We start from the raw sequence: 23,068 nt of genomic DNA, 5'->3' as shown, positions 1-23,068 counted from the left end.
GCTTAACCGAGCCACCCAGGTGCCCTGCCAACAGTCTCATTTTAAAACCATCAACTCCAGCAGCTTTTGTCCTTTGTCAGAGTACAACCTACTTTGAGCACTTCTAAAGTTACATATTTTGTTTGTTTGATGACACCAAGTCATAATTGTATTTCAGAGACTTATGCTCCTGGCCAGGGAGTTTTCTGTGCAAATGAACCTTCTTTTTTTCCCGTAATTATTCTGCTTCAAAGTTGGTGTTAAGAGTCAGGAATTAACTCCGACAAGTAAACCATTTGAAATCTGTCACCAGACACTTATTTTCAACCAGCAGGAAGCAAATGTGAGTTCATTTGCCTCATTCTCTATGTTTGGCAGTTTGTGTGGAAAGGCTCTTGCCTAGGGAGAGGGCAGAGAGTGGGGGAAGGGTGTTTGAAGAAATTACCCTGATATTTACATTTGCTGGATGCTCAATATTTCCTCAGGGGCTGTGGCAAGTGCTTGTCTTTTCCTCAAGACCATGATGTATCGACTTTCCCCCTGAACTGGGGACTGAAGGATACACCTAACTCTAGATTAGAAGGAGTTAAAGGAGACATTTGCAATGCAACAGAATTGACAAACCATTGCATCACCCTTAGATTATGTGACTTGAAGCCACAGTTTTTTCTCTGTGCATTCTAGGGTCTGGAAAGCCACCACAACTCCATCATTTTCCTTACCATATGCTTCTGAATTTCCTTTTGGAAAGTCTGTTTATTTTCCTCTCTCTGTACCCTGAACTGCCCCAAGCCAAAAGTAGAATGGGGTGGTTACAAGCATAGAGTCTTGAGCCAAAACGCTTGGGGTCAAGTTTTCACTTCTTTCTAGCTATGTAACTTAACCTCTGTAGGCCTCGGGTTCCTCTTCTGTAAAATGGGTGTGATAGCAGATATTCTGCCTTGTAGGGTGGTTGTAAGGGCTAAATGAGGTGACACTCATGCATGGCAAGTGTTGATCAGAACTGAAACTCACCGCTGGGTTAGCTGTAGGCTTATCCTCCACCCAGACTGTTAGGTCTGTTACAGTAAGGATGTGAATTTGCATGTATGTATGTTAGTCTGTATAAATGGTGACAAAGACTAAAAATGCCATGTGTCTCATGTCTGCAGAGTTAAGCTTGGTGCAAGCCATGAAGGAGTCCGGTAATTTGGTAGAGTCAGTCCAAAGACAAAGAGGCTCTGCAGGGGTGCCTGGGTGGCTCAGTAGGTTAAGCCTCTGAGTCTTGATTTCATCTCAGGTCATGATCTCATGGTTAGTGGGATCGAGCCCTGCATCAGACCCATCCTGACAGTGCGGAAGCTGCTTGAGATTGTTTGTCTGTCTTTCTCTCCCTCTGCCCCTCCCCTACTTGTACTGTCTCAAAAATAAATAAATAAATAAATAAATAAATAAATAAACATTTAAAAAAAGAAAAGGCTCTGTCTGTTTGAAAGGCCTGGACAACTAGAGGGAGGGAGGGTCAGGATTAGAAGTGCAGTCATGGAGACCAGCCTGTTCTCTCTCCCTTATTCAATCCTTCAGCTCAGGCCCCAAAGTATCTTTCTCCACTAGGGGGCGTCGACATCTGACTCAGGCTTTGAGCCTCAGTTTGGCTTCTCTGGCCTCAGACACGCATCCAGATGCTGGGGGTTAAGGACAGGGAAGATGGGCTAGTGAAGAGCTTTCTGTTGGAATTTACTAGTGAGAGAGACTGCCAGGTCACGCATTTCTATTTTGTATTCTTTCTATCCCAGTATCAAGACAATGATTAACTTGAAATCTTTCTTTTAGCAGATGTTTTTGTTTGTTTTTTTTTTAATTTTTTTTTCAACGTTTTTTATTTATTTTTGGGGCAGAGAGAAACAGAGCATGAACGGGGGAGGGGCAGAGAGAGAGGGAGACACAGAATCGGAAACAGGCTCCAGGCTCCGAGCCATCAGCCCAGAGCCCGACGCGGGGCTCGAACTCACGGAACGCGAGATCGTGACCTGGCTGAAGTCGGACGCTTAACCGACTGCGCCACCCAGGCGCCCCTTAGCAGATGTTTTTGAGCACTAGTATAAATCTGGAACTAGGTTGCCCATAATTCATTATCTTCTTTTTTCTGTTTTATTATAATGTATAATTGATATATATCCAGTGCAAATAATTGATCTAAATACAATGTTATATTAGTTTCAGGTGCACAACATATTGATTGGATCATTCTATACATTACTCTGTTGACCATGATGAGTGTAGTCACCGTACAATGTTATTAAAATATTATTGACCGGAGGTGCCTGAGTGGCTCAGTCGGTTAAGCGTCCGACTCTTGATCTCAGCTCAGATCATGATCTCACGATTTGGGAGTTTGAGCCCCACACATGCTTGTGTCATTACAGATTGGATCGTCCATAGATATGATTCGAGCAGCGAGGATGCAGAACCCGCAGGGAGGGAACAGCCCTCAGGTGCATCAGGAAACGGTTCCCGGGAGCAGTCAGGTTATACCTGCAGCTTTGGAGACTGAGGAAGGGGGGGTGTGAAATCAGAGAGAAAAGGAAATGTGTGTTCTTCTCGTATTTTAATGATGTAGGAATAAGAGCTGTCGTGTCTGTTGGCTTAGGGTGTACTGTTTTGAATCATCTTTTCTTGCTTTGTTATTTAAAGTTTCTCTTTCCCCCAAGACCGGCTCTTTTCCGCTCTGCCTCTGCCAAGCATCAAAGCCTCGGCGATGTTAGGCTCGCACGTCTTGGGAATCGAGCAGGGGCAGTTACTGGGTCGGGTTTGGTGCGACCCGTGACAGACGCGGTCCGATGAGGCACTCTGTCACGCACACTTGAACTGGAGACAAGGTGCTTCCGTGTGAGCCGGGCGCTGGGGACCCGGGGACCCTCTCCCTCTCCACCTTCAGGTCACGGAGCAGCACCTCCATGGGCCACCCGCAGCTTTGCCCGTGGGTGAAAGGGCGCTCCCGGGGTGGGCATCACAGAGAATGTTCCCTCTCGGCCTCCTTCCTGCGCGTGCTCCCGGGACCTTCTGCAGAAGCGAGGTGAGAGGTGCTCCCTGGAGCACATTTCTCTCCTCCTCTCCTCCTCCAAATCCTGGGTCCCTGGACCAGAATAAATCCCGTACTTGCCTCCCTGTGAGAGAGACCTCTGTGCGGCTGTCCCGAGGCCCTCCCTCGTTGGCAGGAATTCTAGAGGCCTGTGTGAAGGCTTCCGGGCCGGCCGCACACACTGGCTCTCGCAGCCCCGCTGAGCTGTCTCCTAGGACTGAACAGGCCCAGGATAGAGGCAGTGGGGCTGGGGTTCCTGCCCCTGTCACATCCCACTGCTCCAACCACACAGCAATGGGCCTGCTCCCCACACCACGCTTATAGCCCACACTGTGATCTTTCTTGTGCCTGCCCGGGCCCTCCCCTACTCCTCCCAGTGCTCAGGGCAAAGGCTGGCAGGCACAGGTGTTTCTGTGGCTGCACCTGTGGGTTTTTTCCCTTTGCTTCGCCTATAGACTGGGCCACTTTGGATAAATTACATTACCTCTAATGTCATGGTCACCCTCCCTAAGGGGCTCGGGGACCCATGTGGAGGACAAGGTTGTGTGAACGTCCAGTGTCTCCCAAGTACCTAAGGTCGGAGCAGGCACAGGTCACATGATACGGGGAATTGGTGGTCACTCTCCACGGGCCCAGCACAACCATGAAGGTGCCCCTGGATTTGGCTGGATCGATTAGTTGATGGATTGACTGGTTAGGGAAGGTCGCAGTGTACCCATGGTTGTGGTTCCACTGTCCCCATATTGGAGAAAAATCAAAGGTGGAGGCTGACCAGGAGACGGGAAATGGACAGGAATCAGGAGGCAGGAAGGAGGCCAGGTGGTCACTGGGGGAGGGAAATTGGGAGGCGGGCAGTGTCTTGCACACAAAGTCCTGGGGACAGTGACTGCCACTCGGAGGGACGGGGTGGCTCAGGTGCTGCTTCCTGGTCCCAGGTATGGAATCTGAGCGCTGGGAAGGACCTAGAGACCCTGGACCTGCTCCTCATCACATTGGAGAAAGGATCAGATCAGGGCTCCAGGGGGACTGCAGCCCTGAGGACAGAATTGCCATCTGGGGTTGGGACAAATCCCGGGGGCAGCGGCCTGAGTTCTCACCTCACCCTGACCTCACCCTCCCTTCCCCAAGGCCACCCCATCACTGTCGCTGCCCTTGTGTGCGCAGAAGTCTGCTTTACAGATCCTGAGGATTAGGATGCAGACCCCAGCCATCTGCATATAATTTACTTCCCACTTCCGGCTCTTTTCTATTTATTTCCTGCCCATAAATCTCCTGTGTGACTCTTCCCTGCTCTCTCTTTGGACGATTCCCATCCTGAAGGACCCGGTCCCGTCCAGGCACAGGAGGTCCTCGCATCTCCAGTGTCTATACAATCTCCCCGCCACCCCTTCACCCACTTTCTCAGCAGCACCCTGGCTCCAGACCTGAGCTCTGCATGACTGAATCCTGCTGAGCAGCCTTGAGTGGTGGGCCAAGAGCAGGGCTGGAATGAGGAGGGCTGGGCCCACACTGCTGGAGGGCCCCCCTGGAAGCCTGGGTCTGCCCTGGCAGACCCCCTCTTGGTGCTCTCCTGCCCCAGAGAGGGGGGTGGGGGCCTCTGGAATCACATGACTGTCTTCTGCCTTACAGCTACCAAGGTCACACAATTTTAAAAAAAGAATTATTCCATCAGGAATCTGGTTCCAGAAATCCTCCTGTCCTGGACTCAAGAGAATGAATCAAGAAAGAAGGGGCATGGAGTGGAACAGGAGGAGGAAATGGAGTGGAGAGAGGCAAGAGGAAGGGCAGAAGGCAAGCAAGTGCCCTTCAGGGAAACTCAACCTCCAGGAGCACGCTGGCGTGGCTGTAAATGCGCATGACCTCTCGGGAGGACATGAAGGTCATGGCCACTGCCACAAGTGAATGTACTGACAACACTTCCCAGGGAGTGGACACCCTACATTTGCTGGACCGAGGCCTCCACTGGCTGCTGAATTTGGGAGACAGGGCTGGAGGCACCTGCTGGGCCACCGTGTGCCAGACTGCAGGAGGAGCAGGTCACATTGTGTTCTTTGTGAAAAGTGTCCCTGGAGGGTTCAAGAACCCAGTTCTGCAGGACCCTATCCCGCCCAACCCTCTCAAGGTAAACAGGGAGCACTTCAGCCAATCAATATGGTTCGGAGGTGGGCTTGACTTCTCCTAGTTCAGGCTCCAGGGGGAAGGGGTGGAGGACAGAGGCCCAGAGCCTCCCTGTCAATCAAGTAGGGCAACTCCCCTGGCCCAGCTCCACATCCTCAAGGGCACATAGCAGCCTGCCATCAAGTAGGGGCCATAGCAGCCTCCAATCCAGGCTGGGAGGTGCCCAAGATCAGGAGTCCCCTCAACCCCTGCAGAGTCCTGTGGACGACCTGGGTCACCTCATGGCACCATTTCTCAGGCTGGGATTCTATAGATTTTTCATACATACATATAAAAACCAAACAGAGCAGAAAAATTTGAAGGAAATTCAATGCAGTGCTAACTCGGAATATGTTAAGGAGTTAGGATTACAAGTTACTGACATTCCTCTTTCCAATTTTGTAAATAAATAAAACAAATGTAACTTGTATTGTATTTTAAAAAGCAGTGTCTTCTGTGACCTTACCCTGCTGGAATATGCTAACGACATATAATTCGTGATATTAATATGAAGTGTACTGGCTGTGTTTTAATTGAAAGCCGTAGGCAAAGTTTGACAGGGTGTTGTTAGTAAGAAAGATTATGAGCGAGGAAAAGGGGGGAGAGTTTGACAGTCCACTGTGACTGTGCAGGTGTCATGATGGGCTGTAGTGCACTCCATGTGGGGTTGGGGGGCAGGGTCACCACTCTCACCCTGTGCCGTTAGACCTCTTGCTCCTCACGGGGCCCAGAGGGGGAAACTTGTCCTTTTCCTCTTGTAATTCCTCACATTGTGTTCCCCAACTGGAGCTTTGCATAGAAAGGAGATTGCCTGCCTCCCCCTGGGATAGCGGTGAAGTGTTCCTTGCCCACAGGAAAGGGTCTGGTCTATAAGGGTCACCTATATTTGACTGGACCTTGTGTTTCAACATCTCACTTAGCCGAGGCCAATTCCTATGTCATGTCCCGGAGGTGAGTCACAGGACCTGGGACAGGACAGATGCCTCACCTTGGTCCTTCAGCATCCTTCTGTGAAGCTTAGAGTAGTTCTCAAAGAGCACTCCAGGTCCTCGATCTTGGACACCAGCTTCCCCAGCTGGCCATCAGTCTTGATCTTATCCTTCCGAGTGACTGCAGACAGAATGGCCACAATGATCCTTCTTCACAGGGCTCCTTCTGCCATGAATAGATGCACTGGAGGCAGCAGACACAACATAGGTTTTTCAAGGTAACTGAGGCAGATGAGACATCTACATCCTTCTTTTTTTAAAAAAAAATTTTTTTTTAATGTTTATTTATTTTTGAGACAGAGAGAGACAGAGCATGAACGGGGGAGGGTCAGAGAGAGGGAGACACAGAATCCGAAACAGGCTCCAGGCTCTGAACTGTCAGCACAGAGCCCGACACGGGGCTCGAACTCACTGACCGCGAGATCATGACCCGAGCTGAAGTCGGCCACTCAAACCACTGAGCCATCCAGGCGCCCCTACATCCTTCTTTAAAATATTCAGCCATACCCACTCTCTGTGGAAAAATGAGCATGATATTAGAGTTTCCTAATGACTTAAATGAATAGGAGTGCATGGGGTTTTATCCTCTTTGTTTGCATAGACATGTCATGTACCTACTATGTGTCATCCCTATACTAGGAAATGACATACACTACAAATAAGTGACTCTTAGTGCCGATCTTTTGATATTTGAGATGCTAATTAGAATAAAAGACTCGATTGGCCATTCAGCTTTGACCTGAGCTGGTAAAATGGACCAGACATGAGGTGTCCAATAGTACAGCCACCAACCACACGTGGCAATCAAGCCCCTGGAATTCAGCTCCTCTGAATTGAGCCGCGTTCTGAGTGTAAAATGCACACTGATTCAGAAGACAGAATAAGGAAAAAAAGAAACTCTCCTGTTGAGATTTTTAAAACAGGGTATTTTTTTTTTAACGTTTATTTATTTTTGAGACAGGGAGAGACAAGAGCATGAACGGGGGAGGGTCAGAGAGAGAGGGAGACACAGAATCTGAAACAGGCTCCAGGCTCTGAGCGGTCAGCACAGAGCCCGATGCGGGGCTCGAACTCACGGACCGCGAGATCATGACCTAAGCCGAAGTCGGATGCTTAACCGACTGAGCCACCCAGGCACCCCTAAAACAATGTATTTTTGAAATCAATACATGTTGATGGACTTCAAGCTGTATTACAAAGCTGTAATCATCAAGACAGTCTGGTGCTGGCACAAAAACAGACACCCTGATCAATGGAACAGAATAGAGAACCCAGAAATGGACCCACAAACATATGGCCAACTAATCTTTGACAAAGCAGGAAAGAATATCCAATGGAATAAAGACAGTCTCTTCAGCAAGTGGCGCTGGGAAAACGGGACAGCAACATGCGGAAGAATGAACCTGGACCACTTTCTTACACCGTACACAAAAATAAACTCAAAATGGATGAAAGATCTAAATGTAAGACACGAAGCTATCAAAATCCTTGAGGAGAAAGCAGGCAAAAACCTCTTTGGCCCTGGCCACAGCAACTTCTTAGCCAACATATCTCCAGAGGCAAGGGAAAAAAAGCAAAAATGAACTATTGGGACCTCATCAAAATAAAAAGCTTCTGCACAGCAAAGGAAACAATCAGCAAAACTAAAAGGCAACTGACAGAATGGGAGAAGATATTTGTAAATACATATCAGATAAAGGGTCAGTATCCAAAATCTCTCCAGAACTTATCAAACTCAACACCCAAAAAAACAAATAATCCAGTGGAGAAATGGGCAAAAGACATGAATAGACACTTCCAAAGAAGACATCCAGATGGCCCAACTGACACATGAAAAAATGCTCAACATCACTCATCATCAGGGAAATACAAATCAAAACCACAATGAGATACCACCTCACACCTCTCAGAATGGCTAACATTAACAACTCAGGCAACAACAGATGTTGGCGAGGATGTGGAGAAAGAGGATCTCTTTTGCACTGCAAACTGGTGGGAATGCAAACTGGTGCAGCCACTCCGGAAAACAGTATGGAGGTTCCTCAAAAAACTAAAAATAGAACTACCCTACAACCCAGCAATTGCACTACTAGGTATTTATCCAAGGGATACAGGTGTGCTGTTTCAAAGGGGCACATGCACCCCCTGTTTATAGCAGCACTATCAACAATAGCCAAAGTATGCAAAGAGCCCAAATGTCCATCGATGGATGAATGCATAAAGAAGATGTGGTATATATATATACAATGGAGTATTACTCGGCAATCAAAAAGAATGAAATCTTGCCATTTGCAACTACGTGGATGGAACGGGAGGGTATTATGCTAAGTGAAATTAGTCAGTCAGAGAAAGACAAAAATCATATGACTTCACTCATATGAGGACTTTAAGAGAAAAAACAGGGGAACATAAGGGAAGGGAAACAAAAATAATATAAAAACAGGGAGGGGGACAAAACAGAAGAGACTCATAAATATGGACAATAAACTGAGATTACTGGAGGGGTTGTGGGAGGGGGGGCGGGCTAAATGGGTAAGGGCGCTAAGGAATCTACTCCTGAAATCATTGTTGCACTATATTCTAACCCACTTGGATGTAAAATAAAAAAATAAAAAAACTTTGCTTAATCATTTTTATTTTGAGCAATCTCTACGTCCAATGTGGGGCTCAAACTCATGAGCCTTGAGATCAATAGTCACATGTTCCGCTCGCTGAGCCAGCTAGGCACCCCTTCAACCCCTTCACTTCCAATCTCTTATTTTATTTATTTTCCCAATCTTTTTTTTTTTTTAACGTTTTTTATTTATTTTTTTGGGACAGAGAGAGACAGAGCATGAACGGGGGAGGGGCAGAGAGAGAGGGAGACACAGAATCAGAAACAGGCTCCAGGCTCCGAGCCATCAGCCCAGAGCCCGACGCGGGGCTCGAACTCACGGACTGCGAGATCGTGACCTGACTGAAGTCGGACGCTTAACCGACTGCGCCACCCAGGCGCCCCTATTTTCCCAATCTTTTAAATAAACCATGTCTCTGGGGCTTACATGGGTGGACTTTCAGTTATAGTTAAATCAGGTTTGGGGAGCATGTGATCAGCATATTTGTTAAGTAACTTATGAATTAAACCAGCCTCGAGTGAATAATTTAATAAAGTATTATAATCATCTAACATCAGGTCCACTGTAAGATGTAGTTTGCCGTATAACAACTCAAAAGGGCTGAGTCCTATAGATTGTTGTGGAGTAGTCCTCATTCTGACAAGTTCTATTGATAGGAGAGTAACCTAATTTTGTCTCTGGACTAAGTTTAGTAAGGTGTCATTTTAAAGTATGATTAATATGGGGCTCCTGGGTGGCCTAGTTGGTTGAGCATCCGACTCTTGGTTTCAGCTCAGGCCATGAACCCGGGGTCATGGGATAGAGCCCTGTGTTGGGCTCTGCACTGAGCATGGAGTCTGCCTAAGATTCTCTCTCTCCCTCTGCCCCTCTCCTCCACTGGCTCTTTTTCTCTTAAGAAAAAAAAAAAAAAAACAGTATGATCAGCTTTCTCTACCTTCTCAGAGGATTATGTAGATGCCAGGCTGAGTGTAGAAAATATTTAACTTTTTTTTTTTAGTGTTTATTCATTTTGAGAGAGAGAGAGAGAGAGAGAGAGAGAGCGTCAACGTGTGAGCAGGGGAGGGGCAGAAAGAGAGGGAGAGAGAAAAATCCCAAGCAGAGCCCAACGCAGGGCTTGATCTCGCTAACCATGAGATCATGACCTGGAGCTGAGATCAAGAGTTGTACTCTCAAACAACTGAGCCACCTAGGTGCGCCAAGAAGAGGTCTTTTAAATCAAAGAAGCGTAAACCAGTTAGCATCACCAGGGACATGGGTGAGAACAGTATATAGATTTGGCACTATGGGGTGGATGGGTACAATTGCCTCGTTTATAAAGGCTCTTAAGTCTTGCACAGTTTGATAGTCCCCATTTGGCTTTTTTACTGGTAAAATTGGAATATTATAAGGAGATGGACAAGGCCTTAAAATACCACGTTTGAGAAACTTATCAATAAACGGTTGTAAGCCAGCTTTATTTTACCCAGGTGCCCCCTTTAAGGTCACTTTAACTGGTTGGGCTTTAAGAGCCTGTCCTGGGACACTGCAAACCCAGACCTGTGGCTTTACTTCCTTCCACATATTAGAAGGGATATCAGGGTAAGGTTTTAATTCTCCAGATGTTAATAAGCCATCTTCCTAAGAACAAACCTGCTCCCTAGCGTATACATTAAGTCTCATCCAAGTAATGGAGTGGGGCAAGACAGAAGGAGGAGAAAAACATGACTAACAACTGACTTTTGTATTTACAGGTTAAAGGCATTGTCTGACAGCATGTTTTTGTTTCCCTCTCTATGCCAACAATTTTATGGTTAGAAAGACAAGTAAGGCCAAGTGCTGAATAACAACAGAGTAAGTGGCTCGTGTATCAATAAGGAAATTGATAAACTCACCTTCCACACCCTGGGCAACCCAGGGCTCAGTCATCTGAGCAGCCTTGGGGCCCTGTCAGGCCAGATCCTCTGGTTCCTGCCCTCTGATGGGAAGTGAGTTGCTGCCTTTCTCTGGAAATGAGAACAGTCTCTCTTCCCATGTCCTTCTTTCTCACAGACAGGACATGGCCCCAGTGGAGAATGTTTGTTTGGACATTCCTTGCTGCAATGTCCCATCTGGCCACACCTATAGCACGACGTCTTACTTGGTCCTTTCTCTGATACCGGCTTTTTCTTTGGCCCCTGGTTAGTCTGGCACTGGGGTGAATCCACAGCAGTGGTAGCCACTATTTAGGCCTGTATTTTACCCGCAGTTTAGTTTTCTGGTCCTTTTCCTGTCTTAAAACCTTATCTCTTAACGGGTGCCTGAGTGGCTCGGTCGGCTAGGTGTCTGACTTGATTTCAGCTCAGATCGTGATCTCATAGTCATGAGATCAAGCCCTGTGTTGGGTTCATGCTGAGAGGGGTGCTTCCTTCAGATTCTCTATTTCCCTCTCTTCCTCTCTCTCAAAATAAAGAAATAAACATTAAAAAACACATGACCTTATCTCTATTTTGAAAAATTCAATGGGGTGACGCGGCGCCTAGGTGGTTCAGTTAGTTAAGCGTCAGACTTCAGCTCAGGTAATGATCTCACTGTTTGTGAGTTTGAGCCCCACATCGGGCTCTGCACTAACAGTTTGGAGTCTGCTTGGGATTCTCCCCCCCCCCAAAATAAATAAGCTTAAAAAAAGAATTCCAGGGGTGCGTGACTTGCTCAGTTGGTGACTCTTAATCTTAGGGTTGTGAGTTCAAAGCCCCACACAAGAAACGGAGCCTAGTTAAAATTAAAAAAAAAAAAAAAAAAAAAAAGTAAAAATAAATGAATAGAAACTCCAGTAGCTACCTCTGGTAGGCGCTGGATGGGGGGTGAAGGGTCTAAACCATTTTAGTCTATTTTCGGTGGATGTCAGGCGATGACTGATATATATAAAATACATGTTTAATATAGTTTTTCCCTCAAGCTATGTTGGGTCTAGATTTGTATATTTTCCTAATGGCTGCTACCAAACGACCCTGAAATAGACCTGGATTTTCATCAGCTCCTTGAGGAACTTTCTGAATTTTAACAAAGCTTCCAGGTTTGGAATCTTTTTTCATTCCTTCTATTAAACAAGCGATCTTTTGGTTTCCTCCTTCCCTTTCCCTCTCTGCATAATTCCAATGTGGTTCAGTATTTGGGACAGCAGCGCCCCCTACCGTGTAACAATCTCTATCTCTGGCTGCTAGTTCATCAGCAAATTCTTGAGTCCCTGCCCAGATAGGGTTCTTTTCCTCATGGGTACAAGAACGAGTTAATATAACATGGATATCTTGACAGGTCAAATCAAACATAATTGATAACTGTTGAAAACCCTCAATAAATTGACAAGGGTTTTCAGAATATCAACCTAATTGTTTTATCTGAGCCAGGTCTGCAATGGAGAATGGACAGGGACTCTAATTGTGCCCACTTCTTCATTAGCACCCTCCCGAGGGGGATATAGTCCAGATTTTGGAGGAGCTCCTGGAAGATGGGGGTTCCGCTCCTGGCATGCCCAGCTGGGTTGGGAGCAGAAGAGTCTTGGGGCTTATAGGAGGGATAGTAACAGAGTCAATGTCCCCTTTGTCTGAACTGGATGATGATTCCTCGGGTAGCCCAGGTTTGTTAGAAGGAGGGGACCTATTTAGACAATCATCATCCAATATGTCCAGAGGGGGTTTATTAAGCTGCTTGGTGGCTAAACACATTCTGTAAGAAGCCTTTATGTCACGATCTTGATTTAAGGTCATGAAGGCCCGGACATAGGGCACTTTGGTCCATTTGCCTTGTTTCCTGCAGAAGATATCTAGTTGGTGTATAGTATTTAAGTTTATTGTTGCATTAATGGACCATTTTTCCTCGTCTCTTAGGGAGTAATGAGCCCATGCATTATTACAGAAGATGAGTCTTTTCTTCTTTAAATCTTGCAATCCAAATTGGTTCCAATGGGTTAAGAGATGCCCCAACGGGGAGTCCTTAGGGACTGAAGAGGAAGATCCCATGGTCCTATAAAAGTGGAAAAGTCCATTACCATACCCCCCTGACTCCTGGGTGGCATCCCATTCAGGATCATATCAAGGGTTTCTAGTGTTCAAAGTGACAAGAGGCATCCATCCCTCAAAGAGCCATGTTGAGTACTGACTTTTTTCCTGAAGGGATGTTGACATCCCTTTGCTTCCTTATTGTTTTTCCCAGACACAATAGGTGCGGATAGATGGAGCAAGAGACCCTGCTGTTTTAACCTGTGGAAATGCTAAGAATTTGCAGGAGGGGAAATACCTAACGTTACAATTTAACTAGTCAGTAGAGGACATTGATGAACAATAGTAAAGATGGAAATCCATCATGGTCTAAGGGACATTTCAACACATGTAGTCTTTATAGCCAATTTCCCTAGGAAACGGTCCCAGTTGGGTTTTAATTCAATCAGGTTTTGGTTTTAGCTGGCTCTGAGTGGAGGTCTCTCAGGTAGAAGAGCTAGACCAGAGATGTGGAGGGGATCACAATTGGACCAATGAACAGGAAACCTCACATGGGAGTCTTACAATTGGCAGCCGTCCCAGTGACTTAGGTGGCTGTCCCGTGCCCAAGAAAGGCAACTCTGTGTAAGAATAAGAATACAGAGAGAGCACCAAGTTTCTGCGTCTTATTACCATTCTGATCAAGGTACTAACTTCCAGCCAAAAGGCAGGCTTTTGTTCCTCTCTGTAACATAGCCACGGGCTAGAAAAGTGTAGCCTGAGAAATTGACATGAAAGTGTTCCAGTAAGACCACATTCTTGAAAAGCCCCTGAAATAAAAGAAGAGGGAATAACTCACCAAGTTTGCACCAAGGCTCAGCGTCCAGACAAGAGGAATAGCCCCACGTTAGGCGCCAAAAATAATTTTAGGCCAGTGAGGGAACAGTCAAGAAAGAATTCTTGAGACATTTTGGGTGCAAAAAAATCCTTTTATTATAGCATGAAGACAGGAGACAAGACTGGAGGGAGAAAGAGTTGCCCTGGGATCATGAGGTGCAACTGATTAGGTATTTAGGAATTGGGTGGGGGAGAGGCAGGTAGAGACAAAGGAAGTCTTGAAAGGGATTTCTGTGTGTTACAGAAGAATTACAGGATCCTGGAGGTCTGGTTATTGTCAAACTAATGTTGCTTTTTGCCTCTGGCAAAACATTAACATTAAGGCAGTTGTGAATTCTTTGAGGAAAGTCACACTGTCTCCGTCTCTGGTATTTATCAAAGGGCTGCAAGTTGTAAGTAAATTTCATTTTATCTACATTTCTTTTGCCTTTGTTCTCATCTGTGTCTCCCACCAGAGACTGCCCTCTGCTGTGTGGCCTTGGACAGGTCACAGACCCTCTGAACCTTGGCTTTCCCTTCTGAAAAGGAGGATAATGTTATTTCCACATTGTGTGACAGGAAGAAACTACTGAACTGGATTTTCAGAGTTCCTGCCTTGAAAGCCTGTGTTTAGGGGCGCCTCGGTGGCTCAGTCGGTTAAGCGTCCGACTTCGGCTCAGGTCACGATCTCACAGTCTGTGAGTTCGAGCCCCGCGTCGGGCTCTGGGCTGACGGCTCAGAGCCTGGAGCCTGCTTCCGATTCTGTGTCTCCCTCTCTCTCTGCCCCTCCCCCATTCATGCTCTGTCTCTCTCTGTCTCAAAAATAAATTTAAAAAAACGTTAAAAAAATTAAAAAAAAAGAAAGCCTGTGTTTAAAGTCATAAAACCCTAAAGACCCTGGGGACATGGCCACAATGTGAGAATTTAGAGGTAAGAGTTGCTGAGCCTCCCCTCTTTGCCTCCCTTCCCCCTCCCCACCCCAGTTCTGGACAAATAACTCCTCTTCATCCATCTGGAGCACCTGACTGCACCCGCTGAAACCCCTCAGCCACCCTGGGAGGTGACAGGGCAAGGAGGCCATCCTCATTCCTGGTCCCAAGGCCCAGCCATGGCCCTGCCATGGCCCCACACAGCCCTCCCCACAGACCCAGCTGTTTCTTAGCCCAGCCTGGCCCCTGGGGTTCTGGCTGGGGAAGGGAGAGGGAGGGCACAGCAGGTGTGTTTCTTGCTCCGAAGGGCTTTTCCTCTACTGGGCACCTCGTGAGCGGGGAGTTCTCCCCAGTTTAACATCCTGCAGAAGGTATCCACCCTCAAGGATGGTGACTTCGTCTTGACTGAAAGGTGCTCATCTTCCCTCCTTCCTCCTAAGCCCCCAGCTCACCTGGCCTCTGGCTCTCCCACTGTGTGCCCTCTCAGACCACAGGGGGCAGGTGGGGGTGAAGGTGAGGGGTGTGGTGAGAGCTGACAGCTGGGGAGGGAGGTGATCAGGATGACTGGGGGGGGGGGGGTTGATACAACATGCCTCTGTACCTCTTTTGCCTTCCTCCTCCCTTCTGGACCGCAGAGCCTCTCCTCCCCCAGACTGAGGGTTACTAGAAGAGAGCATGTGGGGGCACCCGGGTGGCTCAGTTGGTTAAGTGTCTGACTTTGGCTCAGGTCATGATCTCTTGGTTCATGAGTTCAAGCCACGCGTCGGGCTCCAGTGTTGTCAGCACGCAGCCCGCTCCAGATCCTGTCTCCCTCTCTTTCTGCCCCTCCCCTGCTCATGCTCACTCTCTCTCTCTCCCTCTCTCAAAAATGAATACACATTAAAAAAATTTAAAAGAGAACATGGGAACTTTTACCCAGTGTTGCACAGAGAGCAGGTTCGACAAATGGAAGGCAAAAGGGCCTCTTCTGACTCCTCAGACTACCCTCCAGGGTCTGCCAGGACTTGAGGGCACGACCCATGGTGAGGGCCAGCCACCAGGCAGATAGAGGACAAGAAGTCAGGTGGCTGCAGGAGTGATGGCCAGAGGACCCTGTCAGAAGGGACCCATGGCAGATCTGAGGACATGTTTCCCCTCCCGGCCTCTGTCCCACGCACTTAGACTTGATACAAGATTCCAGAGGCCCAGAGAGCCTTTTCTGAGCTGTGAGGCCTTGCACAAGTCACTATTCTGAACCTTTGTTTCCTCATGCACAAATGGGACGACAAGTCTCTAGCTCAGAGAGCCGCTGCTGTGATATCACAGAGAGAAGGCTCTCGATGCTCAAAGCAGCAGGTCTGGCCAAGATTCCTTGCTTGAGATAGCAAAGGAACGAGGGAGCTCTGGAGGGTAGAGTCAGGGGAGAGAGAGGAGGCAATGCCCAGGGAGCTGCAGGTAGGAGTGGAGGCCAGCAAGTACAGAGAAGCCCCAGAACCCCACTGAGGGATGGGAGCAGCTGGGGTAAAGGCCACGAACCGGGGTCATCACGGTCGCTGCTCTTGCCCTTATCTCCAGCACCGCCATCTTGATTTACTTGAGCTTTAAGTACCAGACGGCAGACCACTGGTACCCATCTGAACTTTGGGCCCGTTTTCATGCCCACAAGTACCTGGGATGGCATGCTGACTGCATCCGTGATACCTCTGGCGTGCCCTTGTGGACCCAGGTGAGGAGAGCCATCTGCGGATTGTTGACTGTCAGGGACCCGGGAGGAGGCAGGGACCACAGCCTGAGCCCACCCTTTGCCCCCATTAGGTGTTGGCACCACTCATTGGAGTCCATGTGACTGAGGAGAAGGTGGAGCGCAACAGGGCCACCACGGACCGGGCACTGCAGTGGCTGGAGGACAAGTTCCTGGGGGGCTGGGCCTTCCTCAACAGCCAGCAGGTGACGCTGGCTGACCTCATGGTGCTGGAGGGGCTGGTGCAGGTACCAGCTTGGCCAGAGGAGGATCATCTGTGGGCAGCATTCCTCCTATCACCATGCCCATTACACAGACAGAAACACTGAGGCCTACAGAAAGCTAGGAATTTGCCCAGAATCACAGAGCAAGTTTCTCTTTGAACTAGTGATGGAGCCCTGACCTCCTGCTCCCCTCCTGTGTGTATTTCATGCTGGTGCTCTTGGGCCCTAATGTTGGCCACACTGCCCCGGGCCTTACGTGGGGTTTGGGGAAGGGGCCTGACATTGAGGCCTCAGTATCACTTTAACTTTCCCATCCTTGTCCCCACAGTCTGTGGCTCTTGGCTGTGACCTATTTGAGGGACAGCTGAAACTGGCAGCATGGCATGACTGAATAGGGGCTTTCCTGGGTACTGATCTGTGCCAGGAGACCCATGGCCCCATCTTGAACATCCTAGAGCAGACGGCTAACAAAACAGTCCTGCAGCCCCCACCAGAACTCTCCCTCTATATGCTATTTTATATTTCTAGGATCCCCTGAGGAATCTGGAATAGGGACTGATGGTTGGAGGCCAGGAGATTAGCAATAAAGATTCATTCTTAGTTTCGTACTTGTCCTTTTTCATCTTTTCCATCTTGCCTCAGTGTCTTGTTTCTGACCCCAGGAGGAGCTCTGCACAAGCAGGATACCTTATGTCCTTGGTAGTGCTTCTTCTCAGTGCAGCAGATACAATAATCAATAGAAGACTAAAGTCTACCATATGTGAAAAGCTCTGAAAATTCAATAACATGAAGAAAAACAAATCAACTAAAAATCAGCAAATGTCATTGGTCTTTTAAAAATAATGAAGACTCCTTGGGGCACCTGGGTGGCTCAGTCGGTTGAGCGTCCGACTTCAGCTCAGGTCATGATCTCATGGTTCGTGGGTTCGGGCCCTGTGTCGGGCTCTTTGCTGACAGCTCAGAGCCTGGGGCCTGCTTCGGATTCTGTGTCTCCTTCTCTCTCTGCTCCTCCCCTACTCACACTCTGTCTCTCTCTCAAAAATAAAGATTAGGGGGCGCCTGGGTGGCGCAGTCGGTTAAGCGTCCGACTTCAGCCAGGTCACGATCTTGCGGTCTGTGAGTTCGAGCCCCGCATCGGGCTCTGGGCTGATGGCTCGGAGCCTGGAGCCTGTTTCTGATTCTGTGTCTCCCTCTTTCTCTGCCCCTCCCCCGTTCATGCTCTGTCTCTCTCTGTCCCAAAAATAAATAAAAAACGTTGAAAAAAAAAATTAAAAAAAATAAATAAATAAAGATTAAAAAAAAAATTTTTTTTTTAAATAATGAAGACTCCAACTTGAATAAAGAACCAAGAACTATTGTTTTTTGTTTTTTAATTTTTATTTATTTTTTAAGTAGGCTCTATGCCCAGTGTGGAGCCCAACTTGGGACTTGAACTCATGACCTTGAGATCAAGATCTGAGCTGAGACCAAGAGTTGGATGCTTAACCAACTGAGCCACCCAGGCCCCAGACTTACTGGTTTTATTACACTGTTGTATTATATGTATGGAATAAAAGTATGTTCCAATAACCTTCATCATAGTTAACCAAAGTAACCTCACAGATAACAAGTCAATATAGCATTGGTACCAGGACAACAAAATATTAAGAAATCAATGAGAATTGAAAACTACTAAGGGATATAGATGGTGTTTCATGGGATATGGTAATGATTTTTGAAGTCTGAGAAACTTAAAAGACAACTAGCACTCCTGTCTTTCCGGCAGTTTCAGCATAACAGCAAACTATGGGGTTATAGATTGTCGCATAAGTTACCGTGTATATCAGCTGGGTTTATTTGTATGACCAAGCCCACATCAGTAATTTTAGCAGGGAGAATGTAATAGAAAGAATTGGTCACCAGGCATGATAGAACTCCACTGGCAAAGAAAACCCAGATTATCCCAGAGACAGCCAATAACCCTAGGGCTGGGGGACCGAGGGAGGAAATTGGAAGTATTAAAATCCAGGTGCTGAAGGAGAAGTAGAACTTAGGTCTCTGAGGAGGGTGTTGCTGCCTCCAGAACCCCAAAGATGTTCCCATAGAACTTAGATCAGACCTTGGAAAAGGGACTGATGGAAGAGGGTTCTGGTATCTCTCAGGGTGAATGAAAACAATGGTCCTAAGAGTGTTGTGTTGGAAAACTGCAAACTGAGTTCAACTGCAGTTATGGGAGAATCACTGCCCCCAGAGCAAAGACCTGTTGGTGTGGGGATGTTGACAGTGTCCAGAACTTTTGACCTCCTCTAGCCTCCTACTCAGTTCATGGTATCAGTGTTTTAAGGGCAGGGCTTAATCCTGTGTCTAATACCCCATGGTGTAGGGCATGATCTAAAAACCTCTGTTCTTGGAGAAGCTGGTGGTCAATTGCATCCCTGTGGCCATTTCTGCCTGGGCATCAAAATGTCTTCATTTATTTGAACAGGAGTGCTAGAAGAGAAAAACGATTCTGAGGAAAATGGGTTTCCCCACATAAGATTTTATACCCAACCAAAATAGCACTCTTGTGGGAAGATAGAAAATGTCAGCTGTGCACCTCTCCTGAGCTACCTAACAAAAGCAAGGTGTGCTTTTTGGGAAGGAGTTCAACCAAACAGAAGATAAGAAGACATTGACCCAGGACCATACTAACATCTAGAATACTGGGTAAGAAGCAATGGGCTCAACCCCAGGTGTCACCACCCCCAACTAACTGTGATGAGATCCCTGACAGTGATGGAAGGGTGGCTTGAAACAAAGCCCTGAGCCAGGTGGGAGACTTCTGTCTTCAAATCCACCATGTGTCCAACCATCAGTCCCTCTTCCAGACTCCTCAGGGGATCCTGGAAATACAAAATAGCATATATGAGTAGAGTTCTGGTGGGGGTTGTGGGACTGTTTTGTTGGCTGCCCGCTCCAGGATGTTCAAAATTCGGCCATGAGTCTCCTGGCACAGATCAGTATCCAAGAAAGCTGATGGTTTGGCACTTCTTTTTTATTCTCTGGAACTGTCTCCTAATCCTGGGGCTTGTGGCTATTTTTCAGTTTTGATTTGTCGGTTTCCTACACCCTGATTTTAGTGTGTTCTGCCAGGTGGTGAAAGAGTCAGCCTCCAGCTGCCCTCCTGGTGAATCCCCAGTGGGAATGAGGTGGTCTCTCATTGGCCCCAGTCATGCTTGCCCTCAGACCTCCATGCTAGTCACAGTGTCCTGCCCTAACATGAACCTGGCACGCTACCTGCACCTGTGTCCCAGGCCATCTGCCCCATCACATCTTCACCAGGTGGAATGGCATCTACTCCAAGTCGGACTCAGCAGTACTTTTCCAAGGCCCTGACCCTCCCAAGGTCCCTCTCCTCCTCCTAAAGTCCCCCTCCTCACCCCCACCTTCTTGGAGTCCAGAACTTTTGGGATCTTTTCCATCTGTGCCTGGCAGCCTTCCTTACCCAGAGGGAAGTCGGTCATGTCAGAACATAACCACCACTTCATGCCTCCTCCCTGTGAACCTTGGGCAGTGTGACTTAAGTGACAAACATTTATTTCTCAACACTTCTGGAGTTTGGGAAGCACAATATCAAGATGCCCGTAGATACAGTATTTGATGAAAGCCTGCTTCCTGGTTCATAAATGGCTGTCTTCTCTCCATGTCCTCATGTGGTAGAAGGGGCTAAAGAGTTCCCTGGAATCTCTTTTATAAGGTCAGTAATCTCATTCACAAGGGACTCATACCATCACCTTGGGGGGTAGGATTGCATCATATAAATTTGGAGAAGGGAATTCAAATATCTAGTCCATAGTAGGGAGATCCCAAGCCTTGCCAGTATGGTATTTTAAATAGATATATGATAGATAGATAGATAGATAAAATATTTAATGTTTATTTATTCATTTTTAAAAGAGAGGGAGCGGGGGGAGGGACAGAGAGAGAGGAAGAGAGAATCCCAAGCAGGCTCCGCACAGTCAGCACAGAGCCCGATGTAGGTCTCAAACCCACCCACTATGAGATCATGACCTGAGCCAAAATCAAGATTCGGACACTTAACAGACTGAGCCATCCAGGCATCCCTATTCATTTATTTTTACATTAGTACAGACAGAGATACTTTCTAGAAAATGATCGATCGTATAGACTTGCTCAAAGAAAAACGTACCCCATTATATGGTTTCAGTGAGGTTGCATGAGAAAAAATTCACATCTGTACTGATTCTTAAAACGTACTTTTCACCACCCTGTATCTTTGGGTTCAAAGTATAGATTATTGGGGTGCCTGGCTGGCTCAGTCAGTAGAGCATGCAATTCTTGATCTCAGGGTTGTACGTCTGAGTTCCACATTGAGTGTAGAGATTACTTAGAAATAAAATCTTTTTTGAGGTGCTTGGGAGGCTCAGTCTGTTTAGAAAAAGTGAAGACCCATATGATCATAATCTGCAATAAGTTGTCCAGCACCATAAGGTCTCAGGCCACGTTGTTTTGGTATCTGGGGCTTGCTTCCAGTTACAGATACAAGACAAGGCACAGGGAGAGGTCAGTCAAATACACATCTGGAATCCAGGCACTCCAGCTGCGTAAAATCACACAGTTGTCTAGCATCAGCATTAAGTCCCAAAATGAGATACCAATGAGGTTGTTAGCATGGAGAATTTTTTTCCTGATGAGCTGCGAGCTCTGCCTGGGCTTGCTTCAATACGTCTAACACCAAATAGGTTTCAGACCAACTGTGACTGAATTTTGACAGTTTCATTGTATATTCCATTCGATGAATCCTGCCCTAAGGGCTTCAAACAGTGAAATCACTGTCATACAGGTTTCTAAACAAGTCTGCAGACCTGACCGTGGATCAAAGGCATCTGCTGCCATTATTTTGTGGCATCCTGCATCTTTGGAAAGATTTGTAGTTGTATTTGAATAAGAAAATAGCAGTGAAGTGGTAACCGGTGAAAAGGTTGGTGTGATGGACCAGGAGACACTGGTGTCAGGGAGACCCTAGTTATTGAGAAGTATTTTGATACATGGTCATTTCATTAGAGAACTTTTTTTTTTTTTTTAAATTTTTTTCCCCAACGTTATTTATTTATTTTTGGGACAGAGAGAGACAGAGCATGAACGGGGGAGGGGCAGAGAGAGAGGGAGACACAGAATCGGAAACAGGCTCCAGGCTCCGAGCCATCAGCCCAGAGCCTGACGCGGGGCTCGAACTCACGGACCGCGAGATCGTGACCTGGCTGAAGTCGGACGCTTAACCGACTGCGCCACCCAGGCGCCCCACTTTTTTTTTTTTTTTTTTTTTTTTTAAGAACTGGGGCAGCTGAGTTATATACTATGCTTCTTTTTTCTTAAGTTTTTTTTAATGCTTATTTTTGAGAGAGGGAGATAGAGATCAAATGCAAGTGTGGAAGGGGCAGAGAAAGAGAGGGACAGAGAATCCCAAGCGGGCTCTGCACTGTCAGCACAGATCCCAATACTGGGCTCAATCTCACAAACCATGAGATCATGACCAGAGCCCAAATCAAGAGTCAGATGCTTAACCGACTGAGGAACCCAGATGCCCCAGGGATTTTTTTAAAAAGGTGTATTTATTTATTTATTGAGAGAGAGAGAGAGAGAGAGAGAGAGAGAAATGTGAGTGGGGGAGGGGCAGAGAGAGAGGGAGAGAGAGTATCTCAAGCAGGCTCCACGCTGTCAGTGCAGAGCAGAACCCAACTTTGGGCTCGATCTCAGGAATGGTGAGATCTCAGGAAAAGTGAGATCATGACCTGAGCCAAAACCAAGAGTGGGATGCTTAACTGACTGAGCCACCCAAGTGATCCTGAGTCAGGGATTTTTAAAGGCCATCAGAAGAAGGTCTGGGGAAAGGGGAGAGGAGTCACATGACTCCTCAGCCAAAGAAAGTTGGTAAATATGGGAGGGTCAATCTCATTTTGTTGTGCTCAAAGAGAGAGTCAGTGGTTCTGGGTTCTGGCTGGCTTTTTTTTTTTTTTTTAAATGTTTATTTATTTTTGAGAGAGTGCAAGTGGGGGAGGGGCGGAGAGAGAAGGAGACAATCCGAAGCAGGCTCCAGGCTCTGAGCTGTCAGCACAGAGCCTGATGAGGGTCTGGAATTCATGAACCACAATATCATGACCTGAGCCAAAGTCGGACACTTAACCCACTGAGCCACCCACCCTGGCTGGTTTCTTTATGAAAACTTGATCTCCTGCAAAACAACAGAATTCACAGTTGGCTATCATGGCATCGAGCATGAATATTATCTTACCGAAACAAGGTGGCAGAGAAGCAGATTTGGGGGAAAGATTTGAGCTGCACTACCTGCCTTGTTAACTCTTGGTTAACCCTTGGTGAATGGGTGGCTCAGTCGGTTAAGCGTCTAACTTCGGCTCAGGTCATGATCTCACGGTTTGTGGGTTCGAGCCCCCCGTTGGGCTCTGTGTTGACAGCTCAGAGCCTGGAGCCTGCTTCAGATTCTGTGTCTCCCTCTCTCTCTGACCCTCCCCCATTCATGCTCTGTCTCTCTCTGTCTCAAAAATAAATAAACGTTAAACAAAAAATTAAAAAAAAAAAATCACTGAAA

The 23,068-nt window shown here is 47.2% G+C and overlaps 1 protein-coding gene across 1 annotated transcript; it reads left to right on the top strand.

Moving 5' to 3' along the window:
• The first annotated feature begins 4,895 nt into the window (after positions 1-4,895).
• LOC131489638 (glutathione S-transferase theta-2B-like) lies at positions 4,896-17,087 on the top strand. The gene is given in 5 exon segments (XM_058691627.1): positions 4,896-5,162; positions 14,892-14,950; positions 16,093-16,243; positions 16,333-16,506; positions 16,811-17,087. Coding segments are annotated over 5 exon segments (861 nt in total). The 3' UTR covers positions 17,021-17,087.
• The last annotated feature ends 5,981 nt before the right edge of the window (positions 17,088-23,068 follow it).

This window comes from Neofelis nebulosa, chromosome 11 (genome assembly GCF_028018385.1).
Source record: "Neofelis nebulosa isolate mNeoNeb1 chromosome 11, mNeoNeb1.pri, whole genome shotgun sequence".
In the NCBI taxonomy this organism is placed as follows: Eukaryota; Metazoa; Chordata; class Mammalia; order Carnivora; family Felidae; genus Neofelis; species Neofelis nebulosa.
This window is presented reverse-complemented; position numbering and strand designations above follow the sequence as displayed.